The 16,407-nt window shown below is 43.9% G+C and overlaps 1 protein-coding gene across 1 annotated transcript in view; it reads left to right on the top strand.

Moving 5' to 3' along the window:
• The window catches only part of YWHAZ (tyrosine 3-monooxygenase/tryptophan 5-monooxygenase activation protein zeta), a 41,680-nt gene that overhangs the window by 6,186 nt on the left and 19,087 nt on the right, over window positions 1–16,407 (top strand). The window contains exon 2 of the mRNA XM_018559364.1: window positions 4,182–4,486. Coding sequence (XP_018414866.1) covers window positions 4,193–4,486 — 294 coding nt within the window. The 5' untranslated portion in view covers window positions 4,182–4,192. The remainder of the gene's footprint in view (window positions 1–4,181; window positions 4,487–16,407) is intronic.

The raw sequence follows: 16,407 nt of genomic DNA, 5'->3' as shown, positions 1-16,407 counted from the left end.
TGAGCAGTTTGAAAGTAGAGGGACAGACTGAGCTTCCCCTCATTAACATACAATGCTTCCAACAGGGTTATTCACAAAAGGGTGAAGAGTTTGGAGAAGGGAGGAGAAGAGAACAATCTGGGCCAAAATAGAGGATTTGGAAACATTCTCCAATTCAGCTAATTTTCCAGTTCAGCTATGTTGTCTTAGATTGTTACATGTTCTATGTGAATGAGGACATGTAACAAATATAAAGTGGGCATTATCCCAATTTGGTTGCATAAGTGAAAATACAGTTTAAACCTGCTTTAGGCATTTGGATGTTCACTTCTACATGTTGAATGTGAACCCAGGATGTCTGCTTCTAAGGATTCCATTTTAAAAGAGCTATGGGGTATGTGTTTTTCCCCATAGTTCTCTTAAGGGTCACGGGAGGACATATACTAACCTACTCCCATGACCCAGAGCTCAGTAGATAGCAGGCTACAGCTCGAGATATACTGAGACCGCCGCAGCCGGGATGGATCCCGACAATACTGTTGAGATCCACCCAGCTGCGTGAGTGACAGCGGACTCTGCATATCTAGAGGCAGCTGTGCCCGCCCCCTCCCGTTCCTCCACTCAGCGCTGGAGGATCGGGGAGGGGGGGAATCCCTGCGGTGACTGACTGTCACGGCTCTCTGCAGGGAGATGATAGAGAAGTAATCGAGTGACGGTATGTGTTCGCTCACTTCCCGATCTATTAAGCCAACGTGTGACAGTTTCATTGTCGCATGTTGGCTCGAACTATGAGGATGAGTGATTTTTCACTCACCTCATAGTTCTCCTTTTTAAGGCCTCATTCACACACAACGCAAGAGCAAAATTGTATATTGCGTATATATGTGTGCACTAGTTGTAATCCCACAATGCATCATAATAGAAATGTTAATGAACTGTACGTGCTTGTATGCGCAGAAATACGCTGCCCGAACGCATCTCGGTTCCATTCTTGGAACTGCTGCGTATATGCAGTGTGAATGAGGCCTAAAGCTACTTTGCAAATCAGCTTTGTTTTGAAAAACAAAAAGGGGGGGGAGCTTCTTGCATGGTATAGTTGTTTTTGTTTTTTCTAATGGAAAGGTACTTTTAATCCCATCTTGTTTGTAGGAGTGCTATTATTGTTTTATTGTTCAGTCCTATGAATCTGTAGGGGTCCAAGGCATATTTCACTTCTACCAAGTTAACTAAAAGTGTTTAAATAAGCAGCAATTACTGAATGATGCTTTGTTAATTGAGGTTGCAATAAAAGTCTGGGACGTATGTGACTCATGCTGACCAGTCTTGTAATCTAGGCGGCCCTGGTAGACACTAGCCTGCTGACTGTCTACCACAGTTAAACTAGCCTTGCATGCCCCCCCTAGCTCCTAGACAGGGCATATGTCTAAACACGGGAACAAAAATGTTTCCTATATTGCAGCTTCTCAATCCTTTTTTCACATGAAGCACATATCAAAATATCTGTTGATCCTGCTAGAAATCCAGCATACTTTCTGCAGTCGGTGAGTCGTGTCACCCTAGGACAGGGAGTGTGTTGCTAACAGGATTCCCAGGTGAAAATAAATGAAAAAAGCCCTAAGAAATAAATGCAGCTGCCACATTAGGGTTAAGATGTTCTTTAACTGTCCCCTCTAACCTCAAATCTCTGTCTTGCAGTCTGCTCATTGCTGTACAGCCTTACATTGAAAAAGTCACTGTCTGCTTCTGTTCTGCTTTAAATGAATGGAGATTGTGGCACACATGAGTGGGAGGAGCAGGACCTGACAGTGAAGATTATCAGCAAGGATTTGTGTCACCGATGGGACTCATAGCAAGTTCACAGTGGTGTACCAATGGGTAAATGTGTTCCTTGTCAGGGGCGCTGGCGTCTAAGGCCACTAAGTGCGAGTGAACTAAAAGTGGACTTGCACTTCAGGCAGTGCAGCTTGATTACCAGCTGGTTTTGAGTAGTGAAAGGGCAGAATCGCACATAATGTCATCCTCTGCCCGCTGTCAAATGTTCGATTGCTCAGTTTTTTGGGGGGGTCTAATTGGATTTAAACTTGAATTCTGTGACTAGTGTAATGCTTTCCCCAATGATTGGAAATGCTGACTGTTTATTCGATATCTATACAAGTGCCCTAGGAGCCCTGAAACTATGCCAGTCTTGACTTAACCCTGGCATGCCCTACCACCCCACATTGTCACGTGTACTTCTCTGTTTTCCACGACCTCCAAAACTTGGCTTGTGAAACATTGTTTTTGACCAGGCTTCCTAGTTGCTGGGCTGACACAGCACCACCTTCCCCACCCATTGCACTGATGGGGCTATTAGTACAACACATGAGGTGAAAGGGAGCAGCACGTCTTGTTTTCCAGATTCACTGTAAAATGTGTTGGCATGACCAACAAACTTGCCTGTACTGTTAGGCTACATGCTCGTGGGGCTATTGTATGCAGCTGGGGATTTCTTGCAGCAGGAATCCAAGGTTGGTCTATACATCGTACCGAACCTCAGGCAATTGCTCCATGTGCGATTCCATGTGATAGCCTAGGACTTTGCACTTTTTTGTTCCCCTTGTTTTGAGACCTCTTCTTCTGCATGCCCTAGGTACTCCCAAACCCAGGCAATGCTATATGACTTGAAGCCATTGCAAAGCTGTGGTGATGTCCTCCTTCCCACAGTTCAAGTATGCTCTTATTTTTGTTTACGCTGGCTTAGAAGCATGAGCTCTAGAACCCAACTCTTGGCAATTCCTTTCTTCCCTCCTTCCTTTTTTTTTTTTATCGGACAAATAATTAGTGAGGGCTCCCCCATGTGGAAGATATGTTGTCCGCACACCATTCTGCTTCGGAATGTCATCTTTATGCATACTCCTTTAGCATGACATATGGATGCAACGTTTCGGAGTGTCACGGAGTCCCTTCGTCAGGCAAAGTACGGACACTTTGCCTGATAAAGGGCCCCTGTGAGACTTCGAAACATTGCATCCATATGTCATGCTAAAGGAGTATGCATAAAGATGACATTCCGAAGCAGAATGGTGTGCGGACAACATATCTTGTATACTGTGCCACCATCCACCAGTTGTACCAGCACCCATTGGCTTCTGGGGTACATCGGTATGGTGTGCAAAGAGCATATTACTAAGACTCTCACCAATGTGGACACAAAAGTGAAACTCTTGTCAATTTAAATTTTCATTCTGTGCCATCATCTGGGACATTTGCTCCTTTTTATGTTTTTTTAGCTGCTGTTGATTGAGCACAAAGTGAATCAGAAATCTTCTATCGGGACACAGACCGCATTTGCAAACTCTTCTAAGGGGGGAAAAAGACGCACATGATAGATAAAAGTTTTATTCTATCGTAGAACATCTTCACCTAGGATTCATTTGTGAAAATGATGCAGAAGAATTGGAGTGTTGCATATAGTATACATATAGTGTTTGGCTTTGATGGCCATAGTACAGGTTTATGAATCAAATGTGGAATTTGGTGGATTGCTACGTAGAGCCTGTGTATTACAGGTTAGGCTCCACTAAGGTAAAGTTTGTAGAAGCTGCTATTGATGACTGATGAAGATTGAGGCACCTCCATGTTTCTTATATTGCTGTTCCTTGAAGGACTGGAGCCTGACCAGTGAGTCAATGTGGCTGACGTGGAATTCTGCAGTTCTAGCTATATGTCCTGACAATGTACAGGATCTGATTTCTGAAAAAAATTATTTCTGATGAAGTCCCTTTTCAAACAGATAAAAAAAAAAAAATAGTTCATTGTGTCAGATCCCGACACCAGCACCACCTTCTGCCACCACACTGAAGCTGGCCATGCTAATATTTATTTTCGTTCAAATTGTGTGCTAAACAAAAATATTTAGCTATTGTATTCTGACAGCGGCGGGTGTGCTGATATGTCATCACTGTTTGTCTGAAAATGTGGCTCCTTCGATTTTCTGATCAAAAGATGACGAATGGAAGGCTGCCGACAGGGCCACCCACTGAACGAATTTCAACCAGTTCATCAAGAACTGACTGAAATGTGCACACTTTATGGCCAGCTTAGGAGTAATGACCTTGCAAGTTGGTTGCTGTATTTTCAAAAGATGTTCCAATTGACTATTTAAGTAGTTGTAGTTTAGTGCTGCAAAACTCACTTTTGTCTGTTTATTCTTTCTCATTCAGAACCATTAGCCATGGATAAAAACGAGCTGGTCCAGAAAGCCAAATTGGCTGAGCAGGCAGAGAGGTACGATGACATGGCAGGCTGCATGAAACGGGTGACGGAAGAAGGAGCTGAACTATCCAATGAAGAGAGGAACCTTCTGTCAGTGGCCTACAAAAATGTAGTAGGTGCACGCCGGTCGTCCTGGAGAGTCGTGTCTAGTATTGAGCAAAAGACGGAAGGAAGCGATAAAAAACAGCAGATGGCTCGGGAGTACCGGGAGAAGATTGAGACTGAGTTGAGGGAAATTTGTAACGATGTGCTGGTGAGAACAATTTTTACTGAATGTGTGATGTTCATTGTCGCCATTTATTATTATTGCATGAATGAGGTAAAAAATAAAAAAAAAAGTCCGACCTATACGAGGCCGTTCCTCATTTTAGAATGTAATAAGCCATGCTGCAGCATTAAACAAACTCCATGCCATTTGATTATTAGAGCAGCACTAGCATTGTATAATAGTAATGCACCAACCTCCATCAACCAATCATCTGTGGTAGTCAGATCCATAAAATATTAGAAAGGAGTGGATGCTTTGGGCTGCTGAACGTTGTATGTTAAAGTTCTTTGTGTAGCTCTGTAATTGTACACCTCAGATTTGGCCTGGCCAGGAAGGGGGTGAAACACCATGGCCTTTAAGTGGTTAAGAAATCTGCCAGACAAACAAGAAGAGGATGTATGCAGTGCTGTGGGGGATGGGTCATGAAATGAAAATGGTGTACAAAGGTCACCTCACTGCCATGGGGTGGGTACCTGCAGGTTACATAACATGCAGGACAGATCAGTTGAATTGGGCTGTAGGTCAGTTTACAGTGCAGTAATCCTTTCATCTTGGTTGCTACCAGCACACAGCTTGTGGGAGGGAACATTGGCTTTGATCTTGTAGTAATTTTATTAGTAGACTCCTAGTGTGGAAATAGTCTCTAACCTGATAGTCTGTAACATGACAGCACTGTCTTGCAACATGGTAGTGTCACGTAACATGACAGCTCCCTCATAACATAGCAGTCTTCTTTAAAGAGGACCATGGCTTGCTTTGCCTTGTTCTGCACTGTCTGTGCATACTAGGAAATACACTTCAGGATTAATAAATTACAAGGAAAGGCTTCTGTACGAAAGTCTAAACAAGTACCAAATCCAGTCTGTGATGCACAGGCATCATAAATTAAATGAAAAACTTGCAGTCCGCCTTCATTTGTGCTTGAGACGTCACCTGCCAGATGCTACAGCTCACAATGGGAGGGTTTAAGCTATACAAGCAGTGTTGTCAATCAAGAAAGCAGTGGGCGGGACTAGGTGTGGCCAGGTGCTGGTTGACGAGCACAAGTTTGTGAATCAGAAGTGACAATGCTGTTGGCCTATCCCCCGCAACACTTTTTTTTTTTTTTTTTGAACCCCACTGTAGTGCAAGCAGGCTCTGCCAACATGGGGTGACAACTCTGCTCTCAATGCAGGAGCAGTGCAGCATCATTGCCACAAGATCACAGGAAGCTGCCTGTATCCAATCAGATTGCTCAGGTGTTTTGAGTCAGCGGGGCCGACTAGCATGATACTGGAGCTTGGCCCAGCGGGAGATTCCTCCATCCGCACAGTTTAGCGTAGATGGAGGAATCTGTTGCACTTTTTCCATCTGACCATAGAAAATCTGCAGATGGTCTATAGGTTTACGGCTAGGTTTGGAATCTTCATTTATTATGGAGCACATGGCACAGGTGCACACAGTATGTGAATTCCTAACTCTACTCTCACTCCCATGGGATCCTCCTTGTATTCCTCAGAGAGAGAGATTATGCCGGCAGGATGCTTTCTCAGCAGTTGGTACGATGGCTTGTCTGTCTTGCATTTCAACCATTTAGTTGATTAAAGGAGAACTATGGGGTCAGTGCTTTTCCCCATAGTTCTCCTAAGGGTCACGGGAGAACACCAACTAGCCTCCTCCAGTCACCCAAAGCTCAGTATACCGCGAGCTACAGCTCTCGGTATACTGAGACGCCGCAGCTGGAGTGGATCCCGACAATGCTGTCTGGATCCACCCAGCTGCGGGATTGACAGCTGGCTCTGCCTATCCAGACGCAGAGCCAGCTGGACCCGCCCCCTCCGTTCCCCCAGTCAGTGCTGGAGGATCGGACAGGGGAGGGGGGGATCCCTGCAGGGAGCCGTGAGTGAGTCACAGCTCTCTGCAGGGATGGATCGAGAAGCGAGCGACGGTATGTGTTCGCTCACCTCCTGATCTACTGAGCCGACCTGTGACCGTTTCATTGTCACAGGTCGGCTCAGATTATGAGGCCGAGTGAAGTTTTCAAGCTCTTGTAATATGTATCTTTCATTGAAATACCTGGTATTCCTTTCATAAAGATCCTTGTCCAGGCACTTCCTTTTAATAAGGGGACAACTATCTCCCAGATGTGTTCCTGCTGTCACCCTTTCACATGGCCTGATGGTAGACTACAATGTGCTGTCACACATTGCATAGGCATTGTCCACTTTTGTCACTGTCAGGAAGCCTAGTCTGGCGTGATTTCACATACAGGAAGTGGCTGAAAGGGACAGAGGAGATGGCACAAGATTTAAAATATACATTTCTTAACTCGCATTTTATTTAAAATGATCGTCGAAGGCTTAATCCAGCTGTAGGGAATACTTTTTTAAGTGATAATAAAGTCAAAACTTTTTTTCAGGCTACATTTTCCAGAAAATGATTTATTTCTCTCTAACGGTTTGGATTCATAATTGAAAAGTGTTTTGAGAGTTTAATACTAAATTTAAGTTTTAAACCAATTGCTGTCCACATTTGAGAGCTGCCCTCTGCATCCTCCTCTGCCACCAGTCCTTTTCCGGGTTACGTAAAGTTCAACAATATTTTACCCACTTCCCTGCCTGTACATACCCCCTCTGGGTGCATCATTAATAGAATTCTCATCCATCACTCTGAGTGCCACTTTCACCGGCATTGAGAACCACTCGCTGCAGACCCTACAGGGAGAATCCTCTTCACACGCCATGGCTGTATGAATGCAGAAAATTCACCGCGGGGGATTATGTGGTAAAGTCCTGAACTACAGTTGGGCTGTAATGTGGTAGTTGTCTACATTTGATTGACTTCCATGTTTTGTATCATTCGCGTACAGTAGATGGAAAGACCACAGAATTATGTTGGTGTGTGCAGAGATTTTTCAATGATTAAGATCTCTGCGTTTGAGGAGGCGACAGACAGAGCAGAACATGGAGGAAAGCACATGGCTGTCGGCGAAAAAAGTGAAACTAGAAAGCGGCATGAGCACTATGCAGCAATGAAACAAAGACTTGTGCATACTTGTCTTTCGATTCTTTGTTCCTGTACATGGAATGCGGAAACATGTTACTGCCTTTTTAGCAATTTAGTCCTCTGGGAGCTTCCCCCATCTCCCCCAAGAGACAGACGGGACATTCTTCCTGTATTGCTGCTTCCTTGTTCCTTTAGCCATATCTGGATTCATCCTTGTTGCCTCAGTCATGCCATGCCAGCTGTGGGATGCGTTGTTTGAGCAGTTTATATTAGAGATACTGCTTGAGAACAGGGCAAAGTAGATCCTATTTAAATTGCTAATCCCGTTATCAGTTACTAGACTGGTTGGAGTGACTGCACTGCTTGTTTTACATAAGGTGGTCATTTGTGATGTACTTTCAGGTCCTAATGGTGGCCATGTGCAGCCTGAGTTAACAGAGGCAACATGGCAGATCTTGGTTTGGTCATGTGAGCTCTGTAGGGGGTTAAAGACAGAGCAGACATGAATGCTTTGCACCAGGGGTGTCCCGAGGCCGGGTGTCACCCGTAGCGGAGACCGGGTGACAACCCGTCATGATGTCATTGCGCAGGACGTCACCATGCGTGTGCGCAATGATGTAGTCGCACATGCGCTGTCACCTAATTGACACCTGCCGGCGGCCGTTTTGCTGATGGACGCTGGTAAAGAGGAGGGGACGTTCACCTGGCTGGATGAGGTATGCCGGGTCCCCTCTCTCCTGACACTGTCGGGCTCTCGATCCAAGACAAGAGTGCCCGACTTTTTAGAGGGGGTGACACCAATGACTGATTTAGGTGTCACCTCCTCCAATGGTGTCACCCGCAGCCCCCCATTGTGACGCCACTGCTTTACACACACATTTTTATTTTTTTATTTTTTTTTTCCTACACATTTCTTGGCCAAGACTGTACATTCAGAAGAAGCTCCACTTTTTGGGAGTGTAAGAGCAGTTACTTCTTGTAGCACACAGGGCATCCCAGAGATGGACAAATCTTCACCACTTACCTTCTGTGCCCGCTAGGACCCATTAGCACCTATGCACAGGCAGTTGTGCCTATTATTGCACACCTTTTTACACGCATTATTTCCACACATTAACCTACTTTTTGTTAGATGTTCAGGGGATGGGAGATTTGTGTCCTGCAGTAATGAGAACAGGATTTATAGGATTGAAAGGCATTTATGTATGCCATGCAGGAAAATGCTTACATGCGTATGGACTTATAATGGCAGGCCTCTGTGGAAAGTCTAGCTAGTTGCTTGGTTGTGAAATGGAATCTGTCATGTACCAGTCTGGTATGAGATTCCCAATCTAGAAGGCGTTCTACCCAACTAGAACCTTGGCTAAGGCCCCCCCCTAAAGACATGAAAGGTTGTATTGCACCAGTAACAGTTGTCTCCGTACACACATTGCTTCATTTACATTGTAGTATGGTGAGTTTAGGGTCCCAAACCATCACCATCAGGAAAGCCGTTCAGTGCTAGGCAGAATGCTTTGGAGCTTCTGCATTGGGAGCCCATGCATATGAACCCTTGGTATGAGAGGTAGAATCTGGTGTCGGTAGGTTTTGGATCATAAATGCTGTTCACATCAGTTATTGCAGAGAGTGTTAGGAGGCCAAGTGTATCAAATGTAACCCCTTAGTGACCAGTGACGTCCATAGTGCGCCACTGGCATGAGGCTAAAGATGCCGGGACTCTGTTTACAATTGTAAAGCCGACTGTTGGCTTTACAATAGAAGTAATTCTGGCAAATCGCCAGATCACTTCTCCGGGCCAGTAAACAACCCCCCCCCCCCCTCCGTTCACAGATCTCCTCCACGTTCTATGGGACCAGGAGCGACACATATTGCATCACTTCCAGTCCCTTAACTGTCAGTTCTGGGCTCCTGAAGCCAAGCAATAAGCTATTGAAGTGCGATCTGCACTTTAATGGCTTATTTCAAGTGGAAAGGTGACACTGGGGGTCTTTGAACCGCCAGTGTCACCTTAAAGAGTACCTGTTGCCACCAATCTGCTACCACATGGGGGGCTTATAAGTCACCCTATGTGATCGCAATAAAAGTAAAATAAAAAAATGTGTAAAAATGTGTAAAATAAAAAAATATTAAATGTAATGTAAAAATGTAAACATTTTTTTAAAGTCCCCCACCTCCCTTGAGCACACGTGTCATCATTTAAACACGCGTCGCGTGCCCCTATGTACGAAAACAATCGCACTACACATGTTTGGTATCGCTGCGCACACGCCTGAGCAATAATTCTAGGGCCAATATTAACGTGCATCTCTAAACTGATGACCTGTGGGGGCTTTTAAAGCGTCTGGACTTTTTGGGGTACTGAATTTTGCTGCCTTTTCACAGATGCACACAATTTTTAACCTGGGCATGTTGGGTATCCATTTACTCATTGTAACCTCATCTTTTGTATTTCATGAAACAAATGTGTATTTTATTGTGCATTGGGGCACTGAATTTAACTTAAGTGCATTTTTCACTAAATTTTTGGGTTCGATAATACGTTGCACTAATATCATTCAACATATACATTTGCAACTACCACCATTTTAGTCCTATAGGGTCTTGACTTTCAGAAAATAATGTTTGGGGGTTTGAAGTAGTTTTCAGGCTTAAAATGTGGATTATAACATGGATGCGGGGGGAAAAAAAGGCCTCGGCTATTAAGGGGTTAAACTCCAGTGTTTCTTTTGTCTAAATGTTCCTTTCCTTGGTGTCTAAAGCGGTTTGCCCTTATGCAAATGAGTTAATCTTTGAAACCAGATGCAGTCCTTTGTCTGTGGAACCATGTTTGACCCCCATAAAGAATCCTATGCTTCTATTCAGCTCGGCTATGATGTACTGAGGGGATCGGGGACCCTTTTTCCAGCATTTACAGTAAGGGTTATATTGTCAGTTTAGACAAAAACCCAAAACATTTGGCTGAGTGAATTTCTTCCAGTTTCAGAGCCTTGCATGTGTCTCTGTGGAGCTGAGAAGATGGTCTGGCAGTATCACAGTAATGTGAGTAATCTGATGATCCGGATAATGACATTATTCACACTTGTTAGGTTATTCACAGGCCAGCCACCCAGGGCAGATCTCAGAGAGTGACTGCTAGCACTGAACCTGCTGCGCTTTACCACCAAGATGTTCCTTTACTTGCGGCCGTGATGTACAATATGGTACACAAGTGACGATGGTGCTGGTCCTTTTTATATGGAGAAAAGGAACGATCTTATGTATTTGTATATGGGAGTTAACCCTTACCTGGCCTGATTGTTGAGACCATAAGAGTTGTTTGTCAGTTATTGGGCATCAGTCTCAAGCTGATCTGGTGGTCCACATTTATCACTGAGTGGTAATGGTGGAGAAAGTGTTAATCAGAATACTACAGATCAGTTGGAAGTCTAACTTTAGTTGGCCAGTGACATAAAGAATCTGAGGCCAGGTTTTATCACTCCAGAAAAAAATGTTGAATGGTGGTAGGCTAGGAACCGATGGGTTGTGGATGAGTGGCATTGCCCACACTGGTCATCCCCCTATGAGTGGGAATTTCCACTCAACCGGGTCAACTTAAAAGGTACATGTTTACACACCCCCCCCCCCATGAATATACTTTTGAAATCCCGTGTTAGGGTGTGCTCAACTTGGTTTCATTCATGAAAATGTGTCTAAACAAGAAACAAAAGAACATTAATTGCAGCTTACCAGTCCTTGGATATGGTGACAGTTACTTTTATGTTTTTAGTATTTGTAACAGACCAAAAGGGAGCAAATAAAAGTACATAATTGGGGTTAGCATCCCCTTCACCCTTCAATATTTGTCTCCTGTTGCTCCTCTGGCTTGCTGACATTTGCTGTTACATTGATAGGAATATTAGTCGGGACAGGTCTTCTACCATGGCTGATTGATATATGTCCTGAAACTGTTCAGCCAGTGGCCATCCTTGTGCTTCCATATACATGAGGTCGGCACCCGATGTGGCTGTTGGCGCATGTCTTTGGGCAGTTAAAGGGACTTCATTAAAGAAGCTATTTTTAGAGTGACGGAAGAAGCAATCGCTGTAAAGCAAATCGTTCACTTTTTTGTCACATCTCTCCTTCCTCCGAACAATGCTAGCTGAAAGAAGTTTTACTTTCCAATACACTGCTGGATTCCTGGCGCCCTGCTGTGCATTGTGGTTCCTTTGACCAGCTCCTACATCCCTACTGTGGTTAACTAAAGTAGGGGTCACTGGAGGATGCTGGGGAGGGGATTGTCAGGAGGGGGACACTAGCATCCAAAGATTCCCAGAGGTATTGAATGTAGAAGAGCTTTCAGCGTAGGTTATGTCTTCAACACAGATTCTAGTGGAAAAGTACCCATTAACTGTTTGCTTTTCAGGGGAATGGTTTAAAAGAAATGACCGTCACTTTATGGTTTTCCTTCTGTGGGATCAGAAATGTTCTTCGATTAGTCTAGCAGCTTCTTGCACAAACAAAGCCTGATGGATAGTTTTGAAATGGAACCCTGCCTGCGTTTTTGGGGCAGTGTGGTCATGCACAGGAAGTGTGGGAGAGCAGTCAGTTTAGAGTATAGACTTGTACTCTGCTCAGGAAGTATATACTATCTACAAGATTCCAGATCTCTATCTGAGCAGTATGCTTTGTCAGTCTCTATTGACCAGAGTTCATGTATTTCTGAACCCATAAATGTTAATAAATTCCTTCTGTGTAAGTGGGGCCGGTGTCCCTCAATAGTTCTCTGACACTGAGATTAGTTCATCTCAGTCACATAGCTGAAAGAACTTCATGGTCATTGTCAGACGGCATACCAAGAGGAATTATATGTTGTAATACAGAGAAGACTTGAGCCGGATTCAATTTTTGTTTTGTTTTTTTAACTCAAAGTCCTTTTCAGTTGCTAAGAACTTTTCAAACTGATCGGTGCCAGGTCTATCCATTTGGATGGAGTTTGGTTGGTGTTCCTTAAATATTATGTGGGTCATTTTAGCACTGACCTACACATATTGGGGCTGATTTAACTCCTAATCTTACAAATATATACTGTTCTCTTATTGCCTGTATCTATATAGTGCCATATATTAGGCAGCGCTTTACAAAGTATTACATATTTTACAATCTACGGTCTTCAGAGATTATTTAGAATATCCTTAGCATAGTCATGCATTTAGTTTTCATACCCAATATGTTCACATGTCAACTTGTATCAATGCTCTTGGAATATAAAAGGTAATTAAACCCAGAAGAACACCAGAGTAGATCAGCACACAAACTCCACACATTGTGTGTTGACGCAGATTGAGCCCAAGACTCCATTACTGAAAAGTCAGAGTGCCAACCACTTTAAGGAAGAGCTCCAGTCAAACAAACAACTTTGTCTAGGGGACACTGTTAAAGCTAAATAATTCTTGCTCCTGCTGGCTCCCTCCAGGCTGCTAGACGAGTCCCAGGAGCCTCTCCTCCTCATGGTCTGGCAGTCTAAGGACCACTGATGTCATCACATCTTATGCAGATAGGACCACTGATGTCATCACACCTCATGCAGGTCCATTGACCTGAATTAGATGCCAAGGGATATTCCAACATCAGGAGCTGAGGGAGGAAAAAAGGAGAACCTGAACTGCGCGATCCAGGATCAGGTAAGTAAATCTGCTTTATTTGAGCCCCCTAGACAAAATGAACACTTAACCCTTGCATTGTAGGGGTAATCCCACTGCAAGGGTAATCCAGAAAGAAGGGGCAGGACTAGGTGTGGCCAGGTGCTGATTGACAAGCTACAGTCTTCTCAGTCAGTGCCAATGCGGATGGCCACGCCGCCTGCAACATCTCATCCTGCTGTAGTGTAAGCAGGCACAGCCTACATGAAGGTGACAACACTGCTTTGAATTGAGGAGAAGCAGAAGCATTGTCACCTCATCACAGGAAGCTGAATAAGGCTGATTTTTACTGGCTGGATCAACAGATATTTGTAACACAAAGGGGAGCTAAAGCTGGCCATACACCTTACAATACAATAGGTGCTGCAACACGCGTTCCTTTGTTTGTGGGTTTTGTTTTGTTTTTAATGGAAGGTTCTAGTTCTACTTTAAAGTAATTATAAAGTCTGAAACCCTTCAAGACAGTTTGTCATTTACTGACATTTTTATGCGGGTTACAATGTGCACAATAATAAAACCGCAAAATTAGTACTCTTATCTTAAGGTGTTTTGATGCAGTCACATGACGACAATTCCTCCTTGGCTCATGTGGCTGGTGGGCATGTAAATGAAAAGCTCCGGCTTCATTGCAGGAAGTCGCATGTACCCGCTGGGGCGTGTCTAGCCAACGTAACGCTAGAGTTGACAGCTCGTGTCACTCCCAAAGTGAGGACAGGAGGAGCTGTTTGGGGACGTGTGCACACTTGCACTGTGGGAGCCTTGTCACAAGGGCGTAGTTGTGTCCGTCCATTTGTCATCTGTTTAGATGCAGAGGGTTGACAACGCTAGGAGGGAATTACTTCCTCTGCAGCAATACAGTGTAGTCGGCCCACAACATGAAATAGAATGTGCAATCTGGTAGGAATATACGTACATTCTAAAGATGGCTATGTAAGTATGTGTGTAGGTATCCATTTTTTTTTTTTTTAATGGAAAGTAAATGTATATTTCAGTCTTTTTACTGTAATTCCACTTTAAGTATTTCTGAAACTGCATGACGGAAGGTTTGCTCTGATTTTAGTGCTGTGGACCATCTTAAAGTGTATTTCCACTTTCGCAGCCAAATTGGGATAACACCTATTTTAGATTTGTTACATGTTCCCATTCACATAGCATAAGCTAAAAAAAAATGCTACTTGCATAATATTGCTTTTACTTGGTTTAGGGTTTCTTGGCGTCTTAAGGGTTAACATTTCTACGTCTCCTTTGTAATGTTAGGAAGGGCTGTGAGGAGTGTGGGGCTTCTCCACTGTATGTTAATGTAGACAATGAGAGAAACCCAATCCTTAAAGGAGAACTATGAGATGAGTGATTTCCACTCACCTCATAGTTCTAAGCCGACCTGTGACAATGAAACTGTCACAGGTCGGCTCAGTAGATCGGGATCGGGGCTCTCTGCCGTGACAGGGGGAGGGGATGGATTCCCCTCTCCCCGCTCCCATCGGCCAGGGCTGACTGGAGGAACGGGAGGGGGCGGGTACAGCTGGCTCTGCCTCTAGATTGGCAGAGCCAGCTGTCACTCACGCAGCTGGGCGGATCCCGTCATCTACGTCGCGATCCGCTCCAGGTTCGGCGTCTCAGTATACCGCGAGCTGTAGCTCGCGGTATACTGAGCTTAGGGTGACGGGAGGACGCTAGTTTGTGTCCTCCCGTTACCCTAAGGAGAACTATGGGGAAAAACACTGACCCCATAGTTCTCTAAGTTTCAGTCTTAAGTATAGGGAGAGATCACTGTGAAGGGGCTGAGAAAAACCTGGAATAAGCCATGTTGCCTGCTGCAAACAAACCATTTAAAAGGTAAGTATATATCTTTTTTTTATTTTTTTGGTATGCTGTGTGAATGGGAACACGTAACAAATATATAGAGGGGTTTTCTCAAATTTGACTGCAAAAGTGGAAGTGCACTTAAAGTTTGACATCAAAGTAAATTGTGAGAGTTTGTCATTTTTTGTTCAAAGAGTAATTGCAGACACTTCCCTGATTCAATTGTATTCGGTGCACCATTGCTAAGCCTTTGCTATATTAATGCCAGTAAACCTTTCCCTCATGCAGAAAAGGAGACCCTTGCTTTGACTGGACATTTGTTAGTTTTGTGTCTATTTTCCAGCATTCTGGTTTAAATGATCACAGATCTCACCACTAATAATCTGTTTAGTATCTTGAGAAGTGAAAAGTGTCGCATTAGGTCACACAACTTTCTCAGTGGTTAAACAGCGAAAGGGCAACTAAGAACGTTTCCTATTTATATATTCTCCGAAAGCTCCGCCAAATAGATGATTAGAGTACCCAGCACATTCAAAGAACACACTTCTATGGACGGACTCTGTCCAATGCACAGCACAGGATTTCATTCAAATAAAAGCCAAGTTACAAGGGGTAATTTTATCCCACTTAAAGATATCGAATCTGTGCAGCTTCTTATGGCTTTTGAAGATCCTTAGCCTCCGACTTGTAACATTTTGTAGCATAAGGAGATGCTGGTATTGGCTTTTCTTCTGCAGAGGAATCACTCTGGTTTAGATTGTGGGGCCTGTAGTAGTAGTAGTAGTACCACTTTTCAGGATGCCTAAAATCATCTGTTCAAGTTTGGATAAATATGTATACAATCTAGTTGTTTTACACCCTTCTTGAATGTCTGGATTAGTCAACAGTCCAAAAAGCAATAAGTCTGCTAAGCAATCGATAGCCGACGAATCGACGATCGAAAACGTTGCCAACGTTTTCAATCGTCGATTTTAATCGACTTAATCGATTAACTGTTGCAGCTCTAAGTCACACGTCTTCATTGCCACATAGAATTCAGCTGTCAGTTAGTCCTGCTAAAGAGCCAGAAGTCCCCTCTCAGGTGATGGTTACATGTTATTCCATTGACAGAGGCTACACTGGTGTCCTGAAATTTGCTCAGTCCTACCAAAGCATTGAGGGTTTACTTTGACCTTTTGTAACTCCAGCTAAAACATGTTATTTTTTTAGTTTTGTATAGAAATGGGAAGGGTTAGAACGTCTGTAATGGGAAGGGTTAGAACGTCTGTAATGGGAAGGGTTAGAACGTCTGTAATGGGAAGGGTTAGAACGTCTGTAAGGCTTATATTGTTGACTGATGCCTTGCTGGGGAGATATTTTCCCACACTTCATGTCCTGGTAAGCGTTGACAGGACAAGAAGTGATTTGGATTTCTCCAATGGAATACAGACGGCAACACAA

This window comes from Nanorana parkeri, unplaced genomic scaffold (assembly GCF_000935625.1).
Source record: "Nanorana parkeri isolate BGI_ZX_2015 unplaced genomic scaffold, ASM93562v1 scaffold16, whole genome shotgun sequence".
In the NCBI taxonomy this organism is placed as follows: domain Eukaryota; kingdom Metazoa; phylum Chordata; class Amphibia; order Anura; family Dicroglossidae; genus Nanorana; species Nanorana parkeri.
The sequence above is the reverse complement of the archived record's forward strand: the minus strand, read 5'-3'. Positions and strand labels throughout refer to the sequence as shown.